Below are 12,568 nucleotides of genomic sequence, written 5' to 3' on the forward strand. Positions count from 1 at the left end.
CAGAAATAAATGAAACAGAAAATAGCTTCTGCACCGGGAAGGCTTAAAAATCTCTTCTCCCTGAAATGTTTGTGCATTTTTGAAATCTTTGTCCTCCATATGGAGTGAACACACACACACCCTGCTCCTCTATTCTTCTTAACCCCATTTTCATACTGGAAGAGGGCAGGCACATGCTAATCATTCCTGCCCCTATTCAGCAAGCATGCGACTTGCTGAAAACCTACCTCCTTGAAGCAGCAGGATGAATACAGATAGAAATGATTAGAGGGGAGGAACTTACAAATACTGAATAGCTCATGTGCCGGACACTGTGTTGGGGAGACTCTCAGGGCTGAGTAGTACTGTGTTACCATTATAAGAGAAAGTTTTAGAAGGGCTCAGAGAGGTTAAGTAACTTGCCTGATGCCACACGGTAAGTGTTAGAGCTCAGAATCTAATTCTACAAACTTACCGATTTTTCCTTTATAAAAGATCTTATTCAATTTTGGAAGAATTGAAGTTATTTTTTTCTTCATTGTTTTTTAATTCATGAAAATTATATACAGTTCTATGAAGAAGGAATCTAATATGTGAAATTAAGGTATTATTGTATTATAGCGTGTCCCAATTTTACATGGATTTAGTATTTTTGTGTTAGATAGCCATGTATTAGGATAGTTCTAAGGCAAATGCAGCAGTTGAGATAAGACCAGTTAGCCTCTTTTTCTACATCATGTTATAGGCAATCCCTTAGGATGACATACTACACTAGGGGAAATGAAATTTTTTTTTCTAAATTTGTTTTTCCAGAAGAATCTCTTTACCATTAAAGGAATCCTGCTCATGGCTACTTATATGGGCCTACTAGCTTCTCCAAACATCACATAGAGGTAATGAGAGAAGGTAATGATTTGGAAGGACATATAAGAGGGTGAAAAAAATTCTTTCTTTTAGGTTTTTGCTTAGAAAACAATATGATTTCGTGTGAGAACAAACTGGGTTATTATAAATGTTTTGACACATAGCTAGATTGGAATGAAAATCAAGGGTATGAAGGACTCAACATCTTGACCCTAAACCTGTCCCAGGATCCCACTCCAAGGTCTCATGTATGTAGCAGCTCCCTCTTGGGCATCCCCTGTTACCAACTTCCTCCTCCCATGAGCTATTATTGCCACTTCTGTTAATATTATATTAACCTTTCCTCTTTACTTGATAAGAGCTCCTGGACAATTAGAAATTGGTGTTGAAGAGTAGGAGAAACACACCGTGTGTGGCATAACAATAATAGCTTACACCTACATACCATTTTGTAGCTTACAATACTGTTTCTCAGTGGTTCCTGGGACACTTGCCTCATTCACCAGGTAAAAGATCAAATGCAGACTTCTGTGTCGTGCCCCACACCTGAAGAATCAGAATCTCAGTGGTGGGGGGTACCTGGATTAGTGGAACTCAGAAAGTCATCTCTTCAGATTTTTTTTTTTTTTTTTTTTTTTTGAGATGGAGTTTCGCTCTTGTTGCCCAGGCTGGAGGGCAATGGCGTGATCTTGGCTCACCGCAACCTCTGTCTCCCGGGTTCAAGCAATTCTCCTGCCTCAGCCTCCTGAGTAGCTGGGATTACAGTCATGCGCCACCAAGCCGGGCTAATTTTGTATTTTTAGTAGAGGCAGGGTTTCTGCACATTGGTCAGGCTGGTCTCAAACTCCCGAGCTCAGGTGATCCACCCACCTCAGCCCCCCAAAGTGCTGGGATTACAGGCATGAGCCACCGCACCTGGCCCAGATGATTTTTATATATACCAAAATTATAACCATTGTCTTATAAATGTTTTCATGTATGTTACTTTCTTTTTCTCTTTTAAGAACCCCCTGAGCTAAGTTAGAATTATTATATACTCATTTTACCTAGGAGAAAATTGGAATCTGGAAAAGTGACTTGCCTGAAGGGACACAGCTAACGAGGTGCAAGTCTTTTGGCTTGGCCGGATAGTCTCTGCCCTTTCCCCACTCCACACTGTTCCCATAGACTGAAGGGTAGATCTGCGCACACACATGTGGTGGATATAATTGTGGAGGACAACACAGGTTGAAATTCTTTCATAGAATATGCTTTTGATGTTGTATTATATCTAAAGATTCATCACCAAATCCAAGATCACATAGATTTTTCTCCCACGTTTTCTTCTAGAATTTTCAATTTTGCACTTTATGTTTAAAATGTAATGGTCTATGATCCATTTTGAGATAACTTTTGTAAGAGGTTTAAGGTCTGTGCCTAATTGTGGACGTCCAGTTTTTCCAGCATCATTTGTTGAAAAGACCATCGTTTCTCCATTGAATTGCCTTTGTTCATTTGTCCAAGAGCTTTGTAATTATTGATCCTTGTTATTAAAGTACTTTACCTCTGCTCTCTTTTTTAAAAGGCAGCCAGATCAGTCCAGCATTTAATAATTATTTGCTTAAGATTTGAACCCCACTTCTTAGGAAAGAACATGAGGCAAGTTGTAGATTAGGATAGGGAGCGAGATAAACCACTGAAGAGTAAACTAAAATAGAATCCATCCACACTGAACTTTGTGGCCTTGGCTTAGAGATGGGGAAACTAGGTTCTAGATCTGACTCTATCACTTCACCTTTTGAGCTTCTGTCTCCTTCCCTGGAAAATGAGAGGAATGTTGTTAGACATATTCCATGTTTCTTTCTTTTTTTCTTTTTCTTTTTCTTTTTTTTCTTTTGAGACGGAGTCTTGCCCTGTCACCCAAGCTGGAATGGAGTGGTGCAATCTCAGCTCACTGCAACCTCCACTTCCTGGGTTCAAGCAATTCTCCTGCCTCAGCCTCCCTAGTAGCTAGGATTACAGGCGCCCACCACCAAGCCCGGCTAATTTTTGTATGTTTAGTAGAGATGGTGTTTCACCATGTTGGCCAGGCTGTTCTCAAACTCCTGACCTCAGATGATCTACCTGCCTTGGCCTCCCAAGTGCTGGGATTACAGGCATGAGCCAGTGTGCCTAGCCTCCAGGTTTCTAATTATACGATTCCACTCTAGGGCCTCAGATCATGGTAGGGGTAATGAAAACTTCTATCTGTGAAAGGCTTTCCCATTCAGGCAGCAAGCTTGCCCTTTCAAGACTGACTCATGAGGATTCATTGCATTAATTGTAAGTGATCCATCCCACGTCATTTCATCAATTCACGAGAGTAAAGAAACACATGCAGAGACTTAACTGTACAATTTTTCCCAAGTCCCTGCTTGCTCAGACCCATCACAACCTACGTCAGTGGGAGTCATCTCCCCTTACCCCACATTTTCATCTCAGGCACTGACGTGTCTTTGTTTCCTTATTCCAACATGGGTCAGTACTGTTGCTTTTATTTTTTATTTTTTTCTGGGGATACAGGATCTGCTCTGCCTCTCTTCACCGCTTCTCAGTCTCTCCTTTAAACTCTCTTTGCCCTAGGCTGACCACACTCCTTCATTCTCAAGAACACGCAGCTTATCTATTTTCCACGTTCAAGGCAGCCAAAGGCTTTTAAAGATAATAAGAATCTCTCCACTGCAATTTTGAGCTGCAAAGAATTTGCTAGATTTGCTGGCACAAACAGTTACAGGAATGTTCTCCTAGTACTTGTGGTCTGGAATCTTTGGAGGGTCAGGGATCTACCAGAAACACAGACATGTGAAAATAATTATAATATAGCAGGGGGGCCTAGAGGCTGTTTTGGGGGTGAGGAGGGGAGGCATCAAATAATTTTTGCTGAAGAGGTAACAGTTGAGTCTGGAATGATGGTCGGGTAGGAGTTTAGCAACAGCCAAGAGTGGGAGCGAGGGTCCGAGATCAAGGCAAGGGGTAACACACTGTGCAAAGCAAGAAAGAGTGAAAGAGGATTCCATTTTGAATGTAGATGGCTCAGCTCTTACTCACAGGTGGGCAAGGCTGACTTAGGTGGTTTGGCTGTCTGGACAGGTGCCCCCTCCTTCGCTGCATTGTTCTATAGTCCATGTGTGTCCTTCCTGAAGTTGCTCCCTTCTTAACTCTCAGGAAATCAAGCATACACTGTTAAGACTAACAAAATAAGCATGCTTTGCTGTCTAGCATATAGGGGGCAAGATCTTAGCATAACATGTGTGCTTGAAGACAGCCAGAGGTGGAAGAGACAGAGGACAGCTGGGAATGACTCTTGAAGGATCCGTAGGTCCAGGTGGGAATGGCTCTTGAAGGATCCATAGATCCAGGTCATGAGGAGGCCTTGCATGCTGCTCCAAGAAACTGGGCTTGCCTGCATAGGCAAAGGGTGACTGTTGAGGAGTCATGCAGTTAGAGCACATGGAAGGTAGAGAAGATAAAGAAAGATGAGGCAAGGAGACTAGAATAGGAGCTGACTGCGAGTTCTGATGCGAAATGGAGATACAGATACTGATAGAGTAGCAGTGAGGCTGGGAGGCTGGGGAGGATCTGAGAGAATTTTAGCAGGAATTTTTGTGCTCAGTTGAATATTATGGGGCAGGAGAAAGTCAAGCACAATCCCAGATCTCTGACTTGAGTGATGATAAGTGGCATTAGCCGAGATAAGGAATTCAGAAAGAGGGGCAGTTTTGGGGAAGACCATCAAATCCTATCTGGAATCTACTGCTTTTCAGAGGTGGAGAAGACCAGAGGCAGTTAGATATATTGGTCTTAAGCTCAATTGCGACTCAATGCAGATGAAAGGGCAAAGAAGGAGTGACTAAATACTCTGGGAAGAGACTCTTAAGGGGGCATTCAGTTCAGTTAGTAACAAATATTTTACAAGGTTACTTTGTTAGGCACCGCAGGACAGGCAAAGAAAAGTCTCAAACAAAGAAGCCTACTTTGTTTTAACTACAGCTGTGGACTCAAGTTAAACTTGTATGAAAAGTGTTTCCAATAATTATTGCTTAGTTAAATTGTAAAATTTTGGTCTATAAGTTTATGTCTGTTTTCCTGGCTTTCTCTGAGGTTTGACCTACAAATAAGAACTTCCCTATTTCTCTCTCGCTCTCTCTGAAATTAATCATGAAGTTAAACCAAATTCTAGGAGATGATATGTACATGACAGTTGATTCACCTGTTCTTTAGTTTCAATCCTGCCTTATGCTTAAACATAATATGGTTGGTTACAGCAGTCCAAAAAAATGGAAGGTACACCTTTATGGAAATTCCCAATCTTAGGAACTAAAAAAGCAGAGAAAATAGAGAAAAGTTTACTTACTTTTTAGAGTAAAAATCCCTTTTGAAAGATATTTTTTTGTATGTCGGCCAACTATTTTTAAACATACACATTCATACTTAACTACAATCACTCAATTAACTGCTAAACCTTATGAAGGAAGTAGTATTTGAAAAACATTTAAAATATTTAAGAGAATATTTAAGTAAATACTTAAGAAACAGTCTATGAACTTGCATGAAGAACCCTACAAGTACAATACTTTCCTTTGGAAATTAAACTTTGAAATAAAAGATAACATTTTAAAATGTGACTTTTATATGCCTGCCCAAAGTCCTGATAGGTATTTTATATCATAAAGAATTGAGAAACAGTAACTAAAAGCAAATAATAGTGTCTCATTTCACTGGGAATTTGCATATTTTGCTAATATTAGTATAATCTCATAGAAAATTCTCATCTTAAGTGTGAGGTTTCTTATTTAAAAAAATTTCATGCGTTCATGTAGAAGATTTTTCTTGGGTCTCTTTATTTAAACATTTTAAGTTCAATTCCTCTTCAGTTATATCTTAGCCAGTGGAATACACATAATGCATTGTGTTCTTTCCCCAGAAACTGATGTGTTTACTCCTATGGACTCAGAGGGGCTTTTCAAGTTACTTCAATTTTTACAGCTCTTTTCATATCCCATGTGTGAATTTACTGTGAAGACTTATGAATGATGGAGCTCCAGCAGCCTCACCATGGCCTTACTTTGCTTTGGTAAGTATAGAAAACCTTTGGCAATGTGGCTGAGACCTGAGTTTTAACACTTAGGCAAAACTTTTTAGCAGGAGCCAGGATATGAATAAATATGAAGGAGGCACTTGAATGCAAAACACACTTTAAAAATTCATAGCAAATTTGAGAGCATTTTCAATTAAGTATATATGACTGCGGGTTGTCTCCCTTGAACAAATTAGTTCTCGTTTGTAAGGGTTTTATCTTTTAAAGTATCGATCATATCAGTGCTCAAGGTAGAACTGTAAGTAAAGTTACAATCCTAAAACCTTTTGGGCAATGGTTCTAATTAATATAACGAATATTTTAGCAAAATATCCTGGGTTGTAATTGAAAGAAATCATCTTGGTCTGAAGAATACCTACTGAGGGCAGCCCTATTAAGATTCATTCTGAGACGGGTTAAATTAATTTCCTGGACTTGCAAAGCAGAAATGGGAAGGTTTTCCTTCCTCATAAGCCTGCAGGGTTTGGTGTTTTGCCCTGTTGAGACCCAAGGGCTATCTGGGTTGATTAACATATATATAATTAAAGTGCACCAGCTAGAAAGGCAGAGCCAGTTTCCTTTGGCTCTGTACTACTGTGAAATTCTGTCTGCATTAACTTTTTTTTTCAATTAGTTTTCCCTGGACATCATCCGGCTGCCTTCTTTAGGAATATTGCTTCCTATCCTAAGCAGGGACTAGAGTAGACAAGCTTTCTCCAGCATTCAAACTAGATTTTCTTTCCATTCATATCGCCACTTTTCATAACATGGTAAGAAACACTGTAAATAATTGAGGTGATCCATCAAGAGACCCATTCTGGATAATGAAAAATTGCATAACTCAGTAAAAGTCAATTAAAAACCACAAACTCCAGTGCCTTTTGCTCAGTGAAGATTTATTGTTACAGAAGGCAACTAATAACAATAGATTTGTGGGGTCAAAATTTTAAAAAGTTCTAAAAAGGCAGTTAAAGCTTGACAATAAACGAGTAAGGTTTACACAATATCAAAGTATATTAGTTCTTTGAAATGAAAAGGTATTTTTTTTTTCTTCCTTTAACATGAGATGTCTGAGATGTCAGGATTTTGTAACATTCTTAGAAACAACATCCACTGTGTGGGATACTTTTTTCCTTCTGCGGTTTTAAACCAGTCTGACTCTTTGGTTGTGCCTATACAATGAATAGTCTACAAACGAAATGAGAGAAGTCAGGATATTTTCCTTTGTTAAACGAAGTATCTGAATAATTAGAACTACCTAGATAAAAGACTCAAAATGTTTTTGTTATCTGGTTGCCTGGTTAGGACATAGCCAACATTTCAATGGAATGTAGTATCTTGTACAACTGCATATAATTTTTTAAAAAATAAACAATGACTTTGCTTCTTTAGATACATCAAATGCTGCTTGAGTGGCCAAAGGGAAAATGCCAACTCTTTGAAATGTAGTATCTGTAACACTTTTCTTCTTTTAGTAGTTTTTCATGCCCCAAATATAAACTTTAAGGAGTAACATCTATCCTCGAAACCCAAAAATACCCATTTGTTTTGAGGTTCATAGTCCACCAGTGTAAGTTTTAAACTGCGCCCAAAGGCTTAGGTAGGGTTCAGCAGTCAGGCATGACAGATGCATAATTCTAACCAACAGTGCACATGTGACATGCTTCCTACTGAAATTAAACTGCCAAATAAAAAGGAAGGATTGTGCCCTTTTTAATAACAAAGAATGCAGTCGTTAGAATTCTTCAGATTTGGAATTCCAGCAGCGCTCTAGTGTTTTCTTCTTGATGTGTGACAAGAATGAATAATATCAAAAATAAAAATAAACCTCATCTAAACAAGCAGTTCTTTGACTTTGTAACGTTCAACATCAAATACATCAAATTCTAAAAATACTCAAGACCAGTAAATTGTCAGAGCTGAGGAAGTAACATGCTGAGGACAGGATCAATTTTTAAACCTTTTGATTGATTTTAACCTACTAGCATTAGTTTTGTTCATTTCTGTTTAGACATTGCCACTTCAGCTGACTAGTAGGGACCATGGTATTTCATGTTCACATAAATATTTGAATTTGACCTCATAAAAAGTCCCTTGGGTCTATAATACTTTTATTCTTGTATAATCTGAAACAAATCCTTTCCTTTTAAAAATCAAACAGACCACGTTATCCACACAGTTGACTATTTACAAAGCACCCAATTAAATCCTACTTAATTCTCTTTCACTCTAAAAATTCCATCTAACTTGTGTGTAAAGTACCCATAACATTAAATGCATAATGTTCACAAACCCTGATAGTCCTGTCTAACCTAGAAAATATTACTTTCCTTAAGGAGAAAAAAGAGCCTTAAAAAAAAAAATAAGAGTAAGGTTTTAAAGAAATGAGACCAGAAATCACAGTACAAGACAGAGAAATCTACTTTAATATTCACATGTAAAAGTTACACATCACAAGAGATTGGACAGTAGCTTAGCATAACTAACATAGCTATAGTGAAAATCATTTTCATAAAAAAATAATCTAGATGCGGTCATCAGAATTTTTGGTCTGCTTAAGTTAATGTTTGAAGATCGACTTTTATCCCTGCTTGAAGGATTTGCCATTATGCCTTTTTTTTTTCTCCCACTGTTGCCTGTTAATTCTTTGGAGGAAGGAAAGCAGAAAGTGTTCATTTCCAAGAGTTTGTCCTTTGGTAGCAAGCAGAGAACATTTTTTCATTTCCATGATTTAAATAATCTGTACAGACATGAAACTTAGTGACATTAAGCTTTAGTGTAAAATGAAGAGTGATAAGCAATTTTTTTTCACTTTGATAAAACAGCAGATTTCGTAAACTCCTTAAGGATCCAAGCATTTCCTCATCCCATATGCAAAATCATTCAGAATCCATTTTGACCTCAGTTGAAAAACAAAAACAAACACTTACTGTGTATATATTACACTATCAAACCCTGTACTTAAAAACTGGTAAGGTATATTATTTTCAACATGTATGCTTCAAATACGAAGATTTCAATCTACATTTAAAAAAACACATTTGAATGGACTCAGAACAAGTTTAATTTGTGATTAAACATCTCATGCAATCATGCAAGACCACTAGCTATAACTGTTACTTCCGAGTCTATACTGGGCAAAACAAAAGCAAATTAAGAGCCAGGCCAAACAGAAAAGACATTCAAGATATCAAGAGCTCTGTAATTGAGCTGAAAAATAATTTTCCAAAAGAAATATTCCCATAGATTAAAAAAAAACACACACATAATATTTACAAAAAAATATTTAATTAAAAATATCTTATAATTACAGTAGTCTATTAAAGCATATACTTTCTCACACTTATAGAACATCTCTATATATACATGGTATGTATGAAATGTCACTCATTTATCTATACAATATGTAACATTCTTGCAGAGAAAAGAAAGTTCTCTGCCCCGTTATAATCATCTATTTTAAACAATAGATGTAAAAAAAAATATCTACAATGCTCTGGTAGATTAGTAAAGCTTCAAAACAAAAATTGAGCTCCTTGGTCACAAAGTAGGTTTCTAAACTCGGATCTACTCTTGATCTTCTATTTATCAGTCCTGTCACACTTAAGCTTAAAAGTTTAACTGCACCTCCAAAAAACACAGAAATGTACAATTCACAGCAGTTATAAATGAAGAGACAAAAGAGAATACGTATGTAGAATGTTTATGAACGTGCAAAGAAAGGATGAAAGTTGTATTTTTCTTTCCTCTCCCTCTCTTGGAATGACGAATGAAAACGTTTCTAGGTTGGCCGATGTTTTTTCCTTTCCTCCGGTGGCTTTTTTTCTCTAACGTCTGCTCTTCCCCCTCCCTCTCTAGTGCTCCTGGCTCAGGCGGCCGCACACCTGTGGAAGAGGAATGAATAGAGGGGGTGTGTGAACCTTCTCGCTGCAGACTAACTGGCGCCACCGACCAAACTCAAGACATGCTTGATCAACAACCCAAAACAAACCACCAGGTCAGACAACACCCGCAGTCCACGGCCGGGCCAGGCGCCGAGCAGGCAGCTGCGGCCCTCGGGAAGCCCGGAGAGGGGACCCACTCCGGGGCCCTGCCCGTGTCCTCCTTTGTGGGTGACAGACTGCACGGGAGGACACAGGGGCAGCTCCCATGCCCACGAGGCTGCCCTCCCTCGGGAACGAGGGAAGGCAGAAGAGCCCGCTGACCACCAGGATAAACACGGGGACGGAGGGGACAAGGGCTGACCCGTCTCCACTGAGACTGAACCTCGAGTTCTAAGGCTAAGTACGGGTTTATTTGCTACTTAGGTGGCAGGGAGAGAGGGGGTTTACTTCCTTGGGAGTTTGCTCTCAGAAATGCTGGGGGCAAAGAACACCGCGGTGCCTGGCCCCGGAAGCCCTTGGGGACGGGCGTCTCTGGTGACCGGCCACCCGAGACGGGAAATGCGCGCTCACCTGGACAGCGCGGCTCAGCGGCACAGAATGCTGTCGCCCTGCTTGTTCACCGCGCCGGCCTGGAACAGCAACCGAACAGCAAGGGAAAGGTTAGCAGGCGCAAACAACGCGCTCGTCACGGTCCTGGATTGTCTTCGGAAATCGGGCTGGCGCGCCGGCGCCCCCACCCCAGCCTGCAGCCCGGGGGGCCCCTCCGGGCTCAGGCGGGACCTAACAGCCCAGGGCGCGCACAGCCCTGAGTCCCGCCCTGCGCGTTCTCTCGGACCCGCGCTCGCCGAGCCCGGCCGGCTGCTGGTGGCCCGGGGGAGCCCGGAGGAGCAAGGGGAGGGGGCTGTCATTCCCGGCCCGCCCCTGCCCGGAGGACGGTGAGCGCCCGCGTCCCGCCACCCCACCACCAACCTCCCAACCCCCACGGCGTCCGCCCACGGCCGGCGCCCGGCCTCTCACCGGGTCGGTGTTGAGCGCAGTGAGCGGGGTCCGCGCCGGCGCGGCTGGACAGGTCCCGGCCGGGTGGTGTGGCGGCGCGGGCGGTGGTGGCTGCCTCAGCAGGGCCGGGTGCGTCTCCAGCGCCAGCTGCAGGTCCAGGATGTAGTCGATAACGTGCTGCAGGATCTCCACTTTGCTGACTTTCTTGTTGGGCGGGATGGTGGGCACCAGCCTCCGCAGGCGGCTATAGCAGTCGTTCATATCGCACTGCAGGCACAGCGCCGGCTCGTCGGCCGCCGCCTCGGCCGCCTTACAGCGCGCTGCCGCCGCCGCCGCCGCCGCGGCTGCCGAGCCACCCAGGCTGTGGCCATGCTCGGCCAGGCAGCGCAGCGCCAGCTCCCCGCCGCCGCAGCCCGACGGCGCCTTGCGGCCCGAGGGGCGCACCGGGCTCACCGCCTTCATCGCGCGCGCCCTGCGCCCTGCGCGAGCAGACCCGCTGGGGCGAGCGAGGGAGGCAGGAAAGGTCCGGGCTGCGTCCGCGGCCGGCTCCGCTCCCTTTGCCTCCGCGCCTGGCGCGCTCGGGGCACTGCGACGCTCCCGAGCCCAACAATTGACGGGAGGGTCGCTCTGGGTTTTACGAGGGGATCTTTGCTCAGTGGGCGACACTCAGCCCGAGCCCAAGGCAAGAAAAAGCAAAAGCACCGGAAGAAAAGTAGCCCACCCTGGTCCCCTAGTCACTCCCTTCGGAGCTCCGACTAAGCCCGATCGCGGCCGCCGCGCTCCCCTAGCCCGGAATCACCCCACTCCCGGCACTACTCACAACCGCGCCTCCTCCACTACGCTCTCGCCCGGCCTGCCGCGCAGCTCTATTTATAGAGCCGTGCGCCCCGGGGGCGGGGCCAGCGCGCGGGCCGGGTCGCAGCGCGAGCCGAGCGGAGCCCGCTGGGCGCGCGGGCGGGTGCGCGGAGGGAGAGGCGAGGGCGGGGGCTCCGGGCGGTGCTGGGGGGCGGGGAGTCGGGCTACCCGAGTGTAGGAGTGGGCGGGGGGTCGGGAGTGGCCAGCCAATCAGGCGGGCAGTGCCACCTCGGGGAATGACGCTCGGGCCAATGGGAAGGGCACTCCATTCCGTCAACGCTGTGGGTCGCGGTTCTGAGAAAAGAGAGCTGAGTGGGAGTCGGGCCAGGCTGATGTGTGCCCAAGGGAGGGGAAAAGAGAGAGCGAAGTTCCTGCGAAGAACTGCGGGAATGTGCGGCCGGAATTCACTCTCCACCACCCCGCCTATCCCGACTAGGCTGCTGAGGGAGCGCCTGGGCCCTGCTCGCGGATACCTTGCCACTCCTAATAGCACGGCGCCCAGGGACCCTCCGCCACCCATCACTCCATCCATGGGATGCCAGTGGCCTTAAGAAAGACGCGCTGTTCAAGAAGGCACGTTCATTCTGTTCTATATTTCCCTCCTCCGTTTCATTATTCGCCTTTTCACATTTGCCGAAACCATAATGATGGAATGGAATGTGTAGCCTTTCCGTTTTCTTTTTTAAAAATGCTAAAGCTTAGCAAAAGTAGAAAAAAAAGAAGAAAGAAAAGAATGCCGAATCGAATGCAGGTTTTTGGTGAAGGGAATATAAATAAAACAAAAACGTGGGGGGAGGTTCTTTTACCCCATCTAAATGCAAAAGTGGGCTCAAGAAACGCAGTTGCCTTGCGCATTCAATTAGAGCACGTAAAGATTAAAAATGCATGGACACGG

General features: G+C 43.7%; 1 protein-coding gene across 1 annotated transcript; it reads right to left on the minus strand.

Moving 5' to 3' along the window:
• Positions 1-8,335: 8,335 nt before the first annotated feature.
• On the minus strand, positions 8,336-11,681 carry ID4 (inhibitor of DNA binding 4). The gene is made up of 3 exons (XM_055263919.2): positions 10,840-11,681; positions 10,393-10,451; positions 8,336-9,822 (listed from the first exon to the last, which is right to left on the minus strand). Exons 1-2 carry the CDS (start codon positions 11,278-11,280, stop codon positions 10,407-10,409), a joined length of 486 nt encoding a protein of 161 aa, XP_055119894.1. The 5' UTR covers positions 11,281-11,681; the 3' UTR covers positions 8,336-9,822; positions 10,393-10,406.
• Between the last annotated feature and the right edge of the window lie 887 nt (positions 11,682-12,568).

This window comes from Symphalangus syndactylus, chromosome 23, assembly GCF_028878055.3.
Source record: "Symphalangus syndactylus isolate Jambi chromosome 23, NHGRI_mSymSyn1-v2.1_pri, whole genome shotgun sequence".
In the NCBI taxonomy this organism is placed as follows: domain Eukaryota; kingdom Metazoa; phylum Chordata; class Mammalia; order Primates; family Hylobatidae; genus Symphalangus; species Symphalangus syndactylus.